The sequence below is a fragment of the Microcaecilia unicolor genome, chromosome 4 (assembly GCF_901765095.1).
Source record: "Microcaecilia unicolor chromosome 4, aMicUni1.1, whole genome shotgun sequence".
NCBI lineage: Eukaryota > Metazoa > Chordata > Amphibia > Gymnophiona > Siphonopidae > Microcaecilia > Microcaecilia unicolor.
Genome location: NC_044034.1, coordinates 252,391,063 through 252,405,516, shown reverse-complemented (window position 1 = coordinate 252,405,516; position 14,454 = coordinate 252,391,063). Strand labels below are relative to the sequence as shown.

The 14,454-nt window shown below is 42.8% G+C and overlaps 1 protein-coding gene across 1 annotated transcript in view; it reads left to right on the top strand.

Moving 5' to 3' along the window:
• The window catches only part of AFF3 (AF4/FMR2 family member 3), a 145,366-nt gene extending 132,411 nt beyond the window's left edge, over positions 1 to 12,955 (top strand). The window contains exons 4-5 of the mRNA XM_030202477.1: positions 12,367 to 12,807; positions 12,941 to 12,955. Of these exons, the coding sequence (XP_030058337.1) occupies positions 12,367 to 12,807; positions 12,941 to 12,955 (456 nt within the window). The remainder of the gene's footprint in view (positions 1 to 12,366; positions 12,808 to 12,940) is intronic.
• The last annotated feature ends 1,499 nt before the right edge of the window (positions 12,956 to 14,454 follow it).

The following is a 14,454-nucleotide window of genomic DNA, read 5'->3' as shown; positions in this document are numbered from 1 at the left end:
TGGGATACAAATGTAACAAATAAATAAATAAACAACAAAGCTGATAGAGCTAAACCTTGTGGCACTCCAGTATGCCGGAAACAGGCCTTTGAAGTTTTAATCCACACATATACCTCCTAGCTGCGGCCAGAGAAAAGATACAAACCAATTCAAAGTGGTTCCTGCATGACCACAACTACGTAGACAATGTATCAATATCCCATAATCCAAAGTGTCAAATGCAGCATAAATGTCTAACAAGACCCAAAGATAACTAATACGATGATCCATGTCACGATGTACCTTATCCAAAGTAGCCACTACAAGTGTCGAAAGGGTTCAGAAGGGAAGCCTGATCCACATACTTGTTCAGCTGACAATAAACTGTTCAATCACTTTTGCCAACACAGGTAAAGTTGAAATAGGGCGAAAATTTGACAACTCACTATAGCCCAATGCCTGAGACTTTAAAATGGGACATACAGTGGCCATTTTTAATTCATGCGAGAAGACCCATTCTTGCAAAGATTGATTACCAATTGCAGTTATTGCAGGCACAAGACCATCCATCACACACAACAGACAAGGGTGACAAACATCACAAGAGGAGAAAGTCTTATGATGCAACCGTAAATTTGCACTAACCTTCCTCTCACAACAGCAAATACATCCCACAACAGCAAAGTCCCCCATCAGTGGCTTGCCAATTGGTAGAGAGTCAAGTATATATTGTATTTTAGACTCAAAAGCACACAAAAATCTTCAGGCTGAAAAGGAATACAAGACTCCAGATCCCTCATGACCTCCGTTACAACAGCATAACGCTCCTTAGGATGATTCAGAGATTCCTAAACCTTCTTTCTGTAATAACAATTTCATTTATTAGCAATAGTCAATTTGTACTCATTCAACTTAATCAGGTAAGAATCTTTTGCTTCTACATCCCCACTACTTTTTCACTCTTTCTCTGATTGGCAAAGCTCACGCGAAAGGGTCCTCAGAGCAAAAGGAAACCAGGGCAAAATGTTTGATAAGAACCACCATTACATATGACTTTCAAGTGGGTCACTTGATCCATGGCAGCACACAATGAGCAATTTCAAAGGTTCACTGCATCAGTGCCCTCCATAGTACCAACATCACTCAGTAATGGGGCCCAAACTTTCATCAATTGAGTTAGTTTCCACATACGACCTAATCACCTTAGAATAAGAGGACCCCTAGAATGGCCATCCGAGGAGACTCTAAACACATTGAACAACAGAAGAAAATGGTCTGTCCACATCAGCAGCAGCGTGCAATAATTGAACTGTGCCAGCGAAATACATGGCCGGCGATGTATTTTGGCGGCGCCGCAAACAGCTGGCCAGACCCGTATTTTCGAAAAAGATGGCCAGCCATCTTTTGTTTCGATAATACGGTTCCGGCCAGCCAAATGCATTGGATTTGGCCGGGGTTTGAGATAGCTGTCTTCGTTTTTTAGCGATAATGGAAAGTTATGTCGGCCATCTCAAACCCCGGCCAAATTCAAGGCATTTGGCCGTGGGAGGAGCCAGCATTTTTAGTGCACTGGCCCCCCTGACATGCCAGGACACCAACCAGGCTCCCTAGGGGTCACTGCGGTGGACTTCAGAAAAGCTCCCACGTGCATAGCTCCCTTACTTTGGGAGCTGAGCCCCCCAACCCCCCCCCCTAAACCCACTAACCACAAATGTACTGCACCCACTAAAACTGCTCCAGGGACCTGCATACAGCCTCTAGGACTTATTGCTGCTGTATAACTTTGGCACACCAGTTCACACCTGAAGATTAATCTCTCTGAAAAAGTCCTTTCTTGAAATAACCACGTTTACTCACAGTTAACTGCAGATCAGAGGTTGTGCCCCACTGGCAAAGAGTCCCCTGGTACTAAGATGAGCAGTAGGTCAGAGCTGGCACAATGGTGTACAATGCCCTCTTTCAGCACCATTCAAGGTAAGAACTACGTTCTCTAACGTGGGTAACACAGGAAAGGGAACTAAAGCTGGCTTACAAAAATGGCCACTACCGCATGGACTACAACAGGAAACAAAACAGGGCACACTCTGACCCAGTAAGCAGGGGGAAAGCATCAGGGGAGTAGAGCCTACCAACTACCAATACCTACACCCACTACAATGCATTGCTGATGTGACTCTGCAGTGCAAATAACAGAAAAGGTGTCACACTCACCCCAGAGCCACATCACAAGCAGGAAAAGGCTGTCGGAGGACAGAACACATTCTGCTGTCATAGAGGTGGGTTCGGCATTTGAGGCTGGCATACAGGCTGGAAAGAAAGTGTTTAAAGTGGGGTTTTTTTGGTGGGAGGGGGTTAGTGACCACTGGGGAAGTACGGGGAGGTCATCTCTGCTTCCTTCCGGTGGTCATGTGGTCAGTTCAGGCACCTTTTTGAAGCTTGGACCTGAAAAAAAAGGGACCAAGTAAAAGCGGCCAAATGCTCTTCATCGCCTTTTTTTTTTTCCATTATGGTTTAAAGCCGGACATTTCTTAACCCCGCCTATGCCTGTCCATGTCCCGCCTTCATGTCGCTGCCAACATGCTCCCTTGAACTTTTGCCGGCTCTGCGACGGGAAAGCGGCAATGGTGTCAAAATAGCGGCTTTCGATTATACTAATTTGGCCGCCATTGCGAGATCACCAGCCATCTCCCGATTTGTGTCGGAAGATGGCCGGCGATCACTTTCGAAAATGAGCTGGATAGTCACATTAGATGTTGATACCCAACCAGAGGGGATAAAAATTAAATGTAAAATACAACCTGCCAAGTGTATGGCCTGACTCACAATTTGACATAAATCCAATGCAGAAAGAACATCAAACAACACACGACAAAAATCAATATCCTACGTTAAAGGTAAATTAAAATCACCTAAACGTACCAATAGAGAAGTCAACAGGAAGAGTAACAAACATTCAGTAAAAAAGAGCAGTCATGTTGTAACATTGCTGGGGGGGGGTGGGGGTGGCAGTAAGCTAATCAGACAGACAACTCATCATTTTTCAGCACCAAAACATCAGCCAAATCCACATTACCAGCAAACAAGTGCTCAAAATGCATAGACTCTTTATAAAGTAAAAGCACGTCATTCCCACCCCCTCCCCCACCAAGGCCACCAAGAGGGGGGGGGGCCCTGCTTACCTGCACCCATGATCTGTCCTCTCCTGCTCTTGCGTGCAGCCCAGGACCTGGATGGTTGCACTAATGTGGTATCACATTATTGCAATCATCCAGGTCCTGACTCCTGGCATGGACAGAAGTAGGAGAGGACGGATCGTGGGTGCAGGTATGCAGGGGCTTGCCAGGCCCAGGCCCCCCCCCCCTTAGAGGCAAAGACAGAAGGGTGCAGGCGGGCAGAGGCAGCAGTGCAAGTGGGGAGGTGGCACAAATGAGGGGGTAGCTTGTGGTGGTCTGGTTCTTCTCTGGGCCTGGATATGTCTCTTGGCAGTCCTGCCCACCACTCTAAATCTGTACATGCCCAGTTCCAAGTAAAATCCACAGGACTACACTGCTGAACCAGTGCAACATCAGAGGTTTCTAAAAATGATTCAGTGATTCCAAGAATATCAATAGAGTGCTGAGAGAACAAATCAAATATCAGTGAGGTCTTAGTTCACACAGAACGTGCATTTAGCAAATGTATTCGTAGCATATCAGAGCCAACCGTGGCCTGCTGAAGCACAGTAGGAACAACAATAAGAGGAAAAGCTTTGATTTGTCTTTGAGTCAACCACTCGATTGATGCGTCTCTGGACTCCAAATTATTCAGAACATTTCGGTCCATTAAAGTAAACAGGGAAAGCAATTTTGAACTCAGACAATAAGGTTTTTTTAACCCATTTTTAATCAAGCTTGCATAAAACACACCAGCAGGCATCTGCCTCAAACACACCACTTTAAGATATCAAGAGTGGGATGAAGACGTCCCAGAATCAAAAAAGGAGTAAAGGTATCATGAGCAAGGGTAGGCCCAGAGCCTGGACAAAGCGGAGTCACACAGCAAGTTCAGGGGAACAAAAGCAATAGTTTATTAAAATTGTCAAATATGAGAGGTCCTGTTGGCATCACAAGCGAGTGAGAAAATGAACTAGTCCTATAAAGCAAAGTCCTCCTATGGTCCTGCTCCTGCAGGCCACTGCATGCACTACAGTCTCTACTGAACAATATTAACCAGCTTGCCTCTGGCTGGGTCAAGAATACAGTTGTTCAAGGTCTTAAATAAAACTTGGCCTATCTGGCTGTTGCGGTTGAAGTTCACAGACATGTGGTGGAGACATACACAGTGGGCCTTCACTGCTCCCCTCTGGCCCTCTGGCCCTCCTTAACCTAACTGTGCTCTGAGTTTTTATACTTCCTGGCTCCACCCTTCCCATGCCACTTCCCCCGTGGACAGGACTTTGAGTTTTAAAGGTAATTTTGACTCTGTGAAAGAATGTCCTTAAGGGGAAGTGGTTGCATCCTATAGACTCCCTCACACACACTAACAGTGGTATGAACACTCCAAGTCAGTGGAAGTGGACAAAGCAGCCAAAGAGTGGAATGAAAATACCCCCCCTCCCAAACCACTGGTAGAAGGGCAACGCAGCAGGAAGATCCCAAAGTATTGGGAGAGTGACAAAATAGAACCAACATTGTCTGGAAGATTCCAAAGTACTGGAAAAGTGGCAATAAATAAATAAAGCAAGCAATAAATAAAGTCATACTAACTTTGACAGGAAAATCCCAATGTACCAAGAGAGGGGCAGAATAGCACCAGTATTGTCATGCAGACCCCAAGGTACCACCAGAGGGCTACAACACCAGCACTGGTGGGAAAGTTCCAAAGTTCGGGGGGGGGGGGGGGGGGGGAATGAACTTATTTGAAGGATGCATGAAGGAGTATCCAAGTGTCTCCACAGACAGGTTGGACTAGGAGAAGTTGAAAGCATAAATATAGTTTCTGTTACACTGCCAGAAATAGCATATAAAATGAATTTAGGAATGCAGCCTAATTCTTCATCTATATCCCATATTGTTCCACAGACTTTCACAAAGGATGTAAACTAAGGGCATGGTTGGTAGGATCAGATTTATGGATCACTTGGGTTATGAGTGAGCAATGTTATGAAGAGGCAGCAGTGTCAGAGAATGGAGAAGAACACAGAAGAAGCTTTGTACCAGGAATCCCCCCAATAAAGTCAACATGAGGCAGCACAGAAAGTAAAACTTGCTCTCAAGTATAAGCCAATGCACAGCTACAGCCATCATCTATAACGATCTGTCCATGACATCCCTTTCAGTCACTTTTTAGCTTCTTTTGTGACATTAACACAAATATCAGTGAAAGCACATTTAATAATTTGCTTAGATAAATGAAAAATTCTGTCCACATCTTTTTAGGTATTGGAAGCAGGTCCTCTGCTTAGCTAAACCAAGACGGTCTGATGTAGTTGTATGGGCATACCACATTCTTAACAGTGATCCTGAATATTTTTTTGCAATAGCCATTTAAGTAGGGCTGGGCTGGTGCAAGAGTGTCCTCCAACTATAAAAACCCTTTAATTAGTTTCTAGATTCCTGCTCCCCCCCCCTGAAAATTTGAACATTAAACAAAATAATCCTAATTAACACCCAACAGCACCATTCCCGTAATGAACAAAATACCCCAACTGGAATAAAAGAGTAGCAGGAGCAGGACAAGTGATAGGCAATTGTAACTAGGTTGGCATGAACATTCAAATCACTAAACGTGGGGCACAGCACACAACAAATTGTGGCTTGAAAAGCACTAATGGTGGAAGAGGAAATGTACTTATTTTTTTCATTTTGAGAATAAAACACACTAATGGAAAAATGAGCGTAGCAGGGCAGTTGATTATACATGCTGGCAGCAGCTAAATTGACACAAGCAGCAATAAAGCAGAGCCATGGCACTGAACCAAAACAGGAGACCAGTCAGCAGCACGGCCTGGGGCAGGCAAGCAGAACAGCCAGCAACACAGGCAACAGCAGCATCAGAAGTAGAGAGGCAAGGGAGTTTTAGTATGTGGGCATAATGCAGTGTTCTTTCGAAACTAAGTAAATGTAACTTGTTACTGTACTTAAGTAAAAGTTTTATTACTTTTACTTGTAAAGAAGAACAGGATAACATTTGTTACTTTTACTTTCATAAGTTTTTAGTACTTTTACTCAGTTACATTTGATGCTTGCAGTTAAAAGTAAAAGTGGAGGCAGATGTAAATGACAGTTCCTCAGTAAACCAAATGAAACAGCAAAACTGGGAACATAATTTTGCTATTGCAAACCTAGTCACACAAACAGTGGATCATCTCATCTTAAATTTTGCTGTTCGTGGAATACAACCTTTGATAACAGTGGAGTTGCCTGTGGTTGTTGAAATGGTTACTGGTCTCCAGCCAAACAGAACAGTGATGAGTTGGGTCCTCTTAAACTGGAGATGAAGTTGAAGATGGTAGCAATTCTTGGTGAACAGACACATATGTCTCTACCACAATAGACTTCTTGTCATCCCATGGGAAATTATACATTGGGGCAGGCCTTTTTTTTGAGGGGGTACTGAGTATCAGCACCTTTTCCATTGTCTGCTAAAATTGATCCATGGACCCCAAGTTTTAATGAAAGAGCTCAGGCTCTACACACCAATTCTGCCTTGTCATAGATTCTGTGACTGGTTTCAGGAGACCTGACTATTGTGGGGTGGGGTCCTCAGAGATCACCCCACTCCTGTAGGGTGGCCTAGCATTTGAGTACCGGCATCTTTTGTGCTAGAAAAAATGTACTGCATTGGGGCAGTGGCGTACCAAGGGAGGGGCGGTCTGCCCCAGGTGCACGCCGCTGGGGGTGTGCCGCACGCCGGTCAGCTTCCTTCGTTTCCATGCTGCCTCTGCCCTGGAACAGGAAGTAACCTGTTCTGGGGCAGAGGGAGCATGGAAACGAAGGAAGCAGACCGGCGCGCGGCACCCCCCCAGCAGCGTGTACCCGGGGGGGTTCTTTCGCCGGGGGGGGTGTCCTTTTGCCGGGGGGGTCGCACTGCACCGGGGGGGGGGGGCACTGCACTGCACCGGGGGGGTGCTGCACCCGGGGGGCAGGACGCATTGGCGATCCGCCCCAGGTGTCAGCCCCCCTAGGAACGCCACTGCATTGGGGTAACTGCCCACTGGATTGATAAGAGTCTTTAGGGAGGAAGTCTGCTTGTCTGGCCTTGAGACATAAGAGTTCCCACACATTTGATGTTCTTGCATAAATTGCCGAAGATGTTCAAACAGAGTTTGCCATTAGATGCAAAATTGTTAGAACAACAGGCAATGATTTTAACTTTGTGAAAGCCTTCTTTGTAATTGGACAGCATGACTATGATAATGAAGCTCAAGATGAAGACGCAAGTGATGAATTAGATAACACTACTTCTAATGCAGATGATGATGTCAATAATGATGATAATGGGAACACCATGAACATGCCCCCAAATTGTTACGCACATTAGGATTTAGATGCATTCTGGTATAGAATTGGATATGCGTGTAAATCCTAATTATTGCCAATTAGTGCTGATAATTGGTTGTTAATTGCCAATTATTGGTTCTGATTAGCTTGTTCAATTAAGTTGTGTGCACAATTTGGCCATGCGGCCAAATTAATGTGCACAACTTTAGGCACCATATATAGAATTTGGGGGAAAGTGGATTGAATTGTAGCAGCAATAAAATTGTTGGGATAAAAACATTAACAATAGTTACATTCATTGTAGTTGCGGTACTTTTACTTTTTATTCAAAAAATATTATATTATACAATAACTTTTAAACTTTCACCTAAGTAATTTTTAAATGTGTTCTTGACTGTACTATTTGCTTTTACTTAAGTATAAAAATATACATTTATTTTTACTTGTACTTAAGTACTTTGACCTAGTACTTTGAACAACACTGACTTAATGGAACCTACCAAAACCAAGAAAACAGACTAGGCCCCCACTCTGGGCTACCTCTGCCTTTTTTACCCCATGTAGAAATGGGAGCAGACAGCTGGTTTTTCACAGTAACACTAGGAGCTGCAACAGTTTTTACTTTCCTGTTGAAGAAATCTCTTCAGCTTGCCTAGTAGACTACTGTGAATTTGAAAAGACTGTCCTCTCTCTTTCTCTCCAGTAGGGTTGCTGCTGGCACTGAGGGAAGGAGGTAGGGAGACATTACTTTGTTTGGCACTTTTTTGTGCCTTCTTGATTTTTGCTGTTTTATGAACTCATGGACTCTAAGTTGGTATTCTTGCTAATGTTACAGTGGTTCTTAATACCTGAATATGTCCCTGTTTGTGTTTTTGTTCCCCCCGATATTCAGCCGGCAGTGGTCAGCATTTTTTAAAAAGCTGATCATCACCGGCTAAATTATCCCCAATATTCAGTGCTGGGCCATGTCCGGGCACTGAATATTGGGGGATAATTAGGGGCAGTCAGGCTGCCGGAACATATGCGAGCCTGGCTGATATGCACATGAGGGTTATTCATCCCTGGCTGAATATCAGACCGGGGCCCACATAACATTTGTTTGTTTGGGGTTTTTTTTTTGTTAAAAAAAAAAAAAAGCTCCTGAGCACCTTCCTGCCCCCAATGGCACTCTTTCCTTCCCCTCTCCCTGGCTGGTTAAATGCTTTTGAATATCAAGGAAGAAAATGTTTTGTTTATTCTGCTTGTTGCCATTCATTAATGATATGAAGTGACATTGCAAATGACAGCTCTTCCCTAGAAAACAGAGCTATTGCTGGGCTCATTTTCGAAAGAGAAAGGCGCCCATCTTTCGACACAAATTGGGAAATGGGCGTCCTTCTCTCAGGGTCACCCAAATCGTCATAATCGAAAGCCGATTTTGGGCGCCCTCAACTGCTTTCCGTCACGGGGACGACCAAAGTTCCCGGGGGCGTGTCGGAAGCGTAGCAAAGGCGGGACTGGGGTGTGCTTAACATATGGGCGTCCTTGGCCGATAATGGGAAAAAGAAGAGCGTCCCTGACGAGCACTTGGCAGATTTTACTTGGTCCATTTTTTCTTGCGACCAAGCCTCAAAATGGTGCCCAAACTGACCAGATGACCACCGGAGGGAATCGGGGATGACCTCCCCTTACTCCCCCAATGATCACTAACCCCCTCCCACCCTAAAAAAAACTTTAAAAACTATTTTTTGACAGCCTCTAATATCATACCCAGCTCCATGACAGCAGTATGCAGGTCCCTGGAGCAGTTTTAGTGGATACTGCAATGCACTTCAGGCAGGCGGACCAAGGCCGATCCCCCCTACCTGTTAAACTTGTGGTGGTAAATGTGAGCCCTTCAAAACCCACCACAAACCCACTGTACCCACATGTAGGTACCCCCCTTCACCCCTTAGGGCTATGGTAGTGTTGTACAGTTGTGGGTAGTGGGTTTTAGGGGGGGTTGGGGGACTCAGCACCCAAGGTAAGGGAGCTATGCACTTGAGAGCAATTTGTGAAGTCCACTGCAGTGCCCCCTAGGGTGCCCGGTTGGTGTCCTGGCATGTGAGGGGGATCAGTGCACTACGAATGCTGGCTCCTCCCACGACTAAATGGCTTGGATTTAGTCGTTTCTGAGATGGGCGTCCTCGGTTTCCATTATCGCCGAAAACCAGAGACGACCATCTCTAAGGACAACCATCTCTAAGGTTGACCTAAATGTTGAGTTTTGGGCGTCCCCGACCGCATTATCGAAACGAAAGATGGCCGTCCATCTTGTTTTTATAATATGAGTTTCCCCGCCCCTTCGCCGGGACGTCCTGCAAGGACGTCCTCAGGAAAACTTGGGTGCCCCATTTGATTATGCCCCTCATGTGAGTTTCACCATTTTTTTTTTAAATTTAAAGTTACTTTACTTTTACAGACTAAAGATATTCCCTAATCTTCAAGTACTTAACAAATGTACTTACAATGCACCTAAATAAAAACAAAGGACAAGCACATATGGAATAAGTGAGTTTAAAGGCCAAGTTCTTCTGGACTAGCTTATGTATTTATTGATTTTTAATTTCTATTTATTAGGCACTTCACAGAATTTTAGAAAGCTTGGTCTAATAATTTCCTTGCAGGCAAAATACTGAAAGGTCTCTGAATAAAGATAAGTAAATTACATGTCCACCTATCATTATGGAGAATTTTAAACAGGACCACTGTCTATGTGGTTCTGAACTTAAATGGGTGTTAGCCATTAAGGGGAGTAGATGTCAAGCTGCGTTATGGCTACAGAGTATGTTGCTTGCATCTACTGGATTAGATTCTGTATAGGACACCTAAAAATTTGGCGCCGAAATGAAAATCGCCTAAGCAGATTTTATAAAGTATTCCTCAATTTAGGCATACTTTATAGAATAAGCCTAAGTTTCTGCATGGTTTATAGAATACACTGAGTGCCTGTACACACAACTAAATTTTTAGTCGCAGGTAGTTACACCAAGTAAAACCTGGTATAAATGCTGACTCCTAAATTATACAAAGACTGGGTGTATTCTATAACAACACGCATAGGTTTTAGAAATTTCTATGACCTGCCCATTCCATGCCCATGGCCATGCCCCCTTTTCAACTATGTGACTTAGAATTTATGTGCAGCATGTTATACAATACGCCTAGACAGTTCTTCATGTAAATTCTAATTAATGCCAATTAGTGTCGATAATTGCTCATTAAGTGGCAATTATCAGCACTGATTGTCTTGTTAACCAATTAGATTATGTTCATTGTTATGGAATATGCTTTGAGTTCCACACGGAAATCTCAGCACGATATATAGAATCCGGGGTATGAGTGTTAAAGGGTAGTAACACAAGTTTTAGTACTGTAATGCACAGTATATTAAGTTACCATGGGTTACATACTAATGAGATGCAAAATATACAAATAACTGTAAAGTAGCTCATTAATATGTAAATTCATGTGTGGCTTACAGTGTTCATTGTAAGCCACTTTTTCAGGAAAACATCTGGTGCTTCAAGTAGCAAAGCCATGTCACAATGCTGCCAGACACTTCCAAAAGGGATCACCAAAAAGCACTGTGAGCTGTTCCCCAAACCCCTCCCTCCATCACAATCCCACCCTTCAGAAGACCTCTTCCAAACTGAAGACCCCCCACTTGAAACACCCGGCCAAATCAGGACCACCACCCCTTCTGAAACCCCTCCCCAATTGAGTACCCTGACCCAGAAGTCCTCCCAGCATTATATGCCACACCACCACCCCTACAACCTTCTCAAAGGTTCCCCTGGCCTATCTTGTCAGTTCCCTGGTGTCTAGTGGGGTCAGGCAGGAGCAATCCCCAGTCACTCCAGTCCATGCTGGCATAAGGTTCAAAATGACAGCTGTGACCTCTAGTACTATTGCTAGGGGTCAGGCTGCCATATTGCAGGTTTATTGCAAGTTGCATTATTCCTGTATTGCAAGAGTCACTAATCTGCAGTTTATTACTGCAGCTTAGTGGCTCCCGCAGTAAACAATGGTGCAGTAAAAAGCTAACATTTACTACACCTTAGTAAGTATTACCCTAAATTAGAAGCTAGCCAATAAATTATTTTGAATATCAACCTTGGAATGTCCTCTTACTGTCACCATCATTTTATAAATAAGAAGTGAAAAGAACATTGCTTTTCCAAATTTGACTTTCATTTTACAAGGAGAGTTTAGAGAACAAAAATCAGCTGCCCTTATACATAACATAGACCAGTCTATTAAACTGAAGTAATATATATTTGTAACTAATGGGAAACAGTTTGCAGGTACAGTTTGATAATAGTGATAGTCTTTTATTATTATTATAACCCCCAACCCCATATAACCTTTTCAGTTCAAGGCATATTTCAGATTTTGACCAGTGTGAAGACAGATAATACACATTTTTTAAATTTCATACCCTGTTTATTGTGCTATGACAGTTTTGATTCAAGGAGATCACTTTCTAAGGAGAAAATATGTATGCAAATAACAAGTTACCTTTACCACGCATGTTCGCTTCTAAATGAATCCCAATATGCCTTTTAATTTTAGCACTCTTGATTTAACTGGTTACTGCTTCAGAGTTTTAGATGTATGGATTAAAGAATAAAAGCAGTCTTTACAGTTCTTAAATAAAAATTGCACTGCAGAGGGAAGCATATATATTTATGACAGTGGGATGAAAATGGATCGAGGCAAAATGTTTTAAATAATGTTCAGATTGGAAGTAGCAACTGAGCTAGAATTCTGACTTGGAAATTGTCACACCTTAGCTGCACCTTTTTACCGTTAAGCACATAATTTATTTTCACCCCTCTGTATTATTTTGAGTTCTTTAGTACAGAATGTTTTCTTTGTTTTGCAGACTAGCAAAGAGGATGAGCTATCAAGTCGCATCCAGAACACATTAGGCAGCTATGATGAAATGAAAGAGCTATTGACTGACCAGTCTAATCAGAGTCACCTTGTTGGAGTCCCCAAAACTGGAATTCCACAGACCTCCATAGAGAAAACAAATGAGTATTTTAATACTGACTCATCCACTACACCAACATCTCTATCAGTGCTACAGGGCAAAAAAGCCACAATGGCCTGGCAAAAACTTGAGCATTTTGGAGCAAACAACCAACAAAGGACAAACAAGCACAGGCATAGGCTTCTTGATTCACATAAGAGTGATTTCAAAACTGGTAGCCAAAACCCCAGCGATGAAAAACTTAAACTTTATGTATCAAGCCCCACATCATCATCATCTTTAACCAATGCTACACAAAAAAGTTCAAGACATTGCACCATTGGAGAGAATGTCAGTAGACAGCACCAATGTCCAAAACTAAACTACAGTAATGAAGTTGGCATTCTGGCTCAAGATAGGACAGCCATACCAACAACACATAATAGTGGACACTGTAGTCAAAATTTCCCTTCATCACGCTCAGCAATTTCAAATATAGTTCAGCAAAAACCAACAGCATACGTACGACCTATGGATGGTCAGGATCAGATGCCTGATGAGTCTCCAAAGTTAAAGTTATCAACAGAGACTAGCATGTACTATGCTACACACAGAGGTGTAGCATCTGATAAATCAGACACAACGAAGATGAAGTCCAAGACAGTCCAATTTGTCATTTCCAAACAAGAGGTATGTTATTTTTCTTATAACTCATAAGCTGGCCGGGTTGACCATACAAGACATCTTCTTTCTCTCTCTCATTTTAACTCTTTCCGCTTACTCTGTGTCTAATAGATGAGTTAACTAGTCAGTGCTGACAAAGCAGGAGGAATCAGGAATTGAAACCTTGAATATTGAATAAAACAGTAATGAATGGAACCATACAGCAAAAAGATTAAAGGCAAATTAATTTCCTTTTAAATCTTGAAATTAGAAGGTGTAAAATAAATCAGGTTGATATCGTAATAATTGTAAATGAAAGCAATGCAATACAATCTATAAGACCAAAGAGGACCTTTTACTAAAATGCAAAAGTGTTTTGTACTTACCATGCTTTAACAGCAAATATTAAAATGTGGTAAATGCAGAAGCTGTGCAATAACTGTCAGGGGTGAACCCAGCATGTCTTCTGCAGCTGCTGCACTGAAAGGTTCTTTATGCATGTTAAGACTGTTTGCAATTAGTACTGATGCACTTACCACCTCTTCTTCAGGAGGCGGTAAATGCACACATGCTAACTGCACAACTGACAGCACTGAGAGACCAATGCAGAAAGTTACCGTGAGGCAAACCACATGGCTACCACAGGTTTAAAGTGAGCATTACTGGCCGAGCAATACAGAAAGGGTTTCAGCAAGGGTGTTAACTTGTGCTGAAACCAGGACCACACACCTTATTAAAATGAATAATCAAGGGGTGGGTGGAGGGTGCCACTAGACACCAGGGATAGTTTTTAGGGGGGTGGGAGGAGGGGTCAGGTCGGGGATGGTTTGTCAGGCATTGAATCAGGAAGTCAAGGGACCAATTGAAAATGCCATGGCTTGTAGTTTTCTTCTTTAAATGTCACCGTTTCTGTCAGTGTCTGAGCAATTTTAATGTGGCAGTAACTTATATGCTCGTTGCTTATAACTTACAGTGGTATTTTTGGAGCTAAAAAGAAATGATAGTATGCGTTTACTCTCAATATATGAAATTAATAATGACAGCCTATATTCATGCCTATAAGCTAATAAATGAACAGCAAACAACAATGTAATCATGCATTCAATGACAGACTAAAATAGTAAGAGATATATAAGCATGCAAATATAGACTACTTGAATACATGATTATGCCACGAAGCGAAACACATCAGATGATATGCGGTATTGTTCATTCAGATGTAGCTAAGCGACTTAAAAGTGAATGTCCATAGAAGTCAAATGACTTGTGAGTTTGTGGTAGAAAAATTACTGTATGTTAACAGCATGGTTGCAAATGAATAATGAACCACAGCGT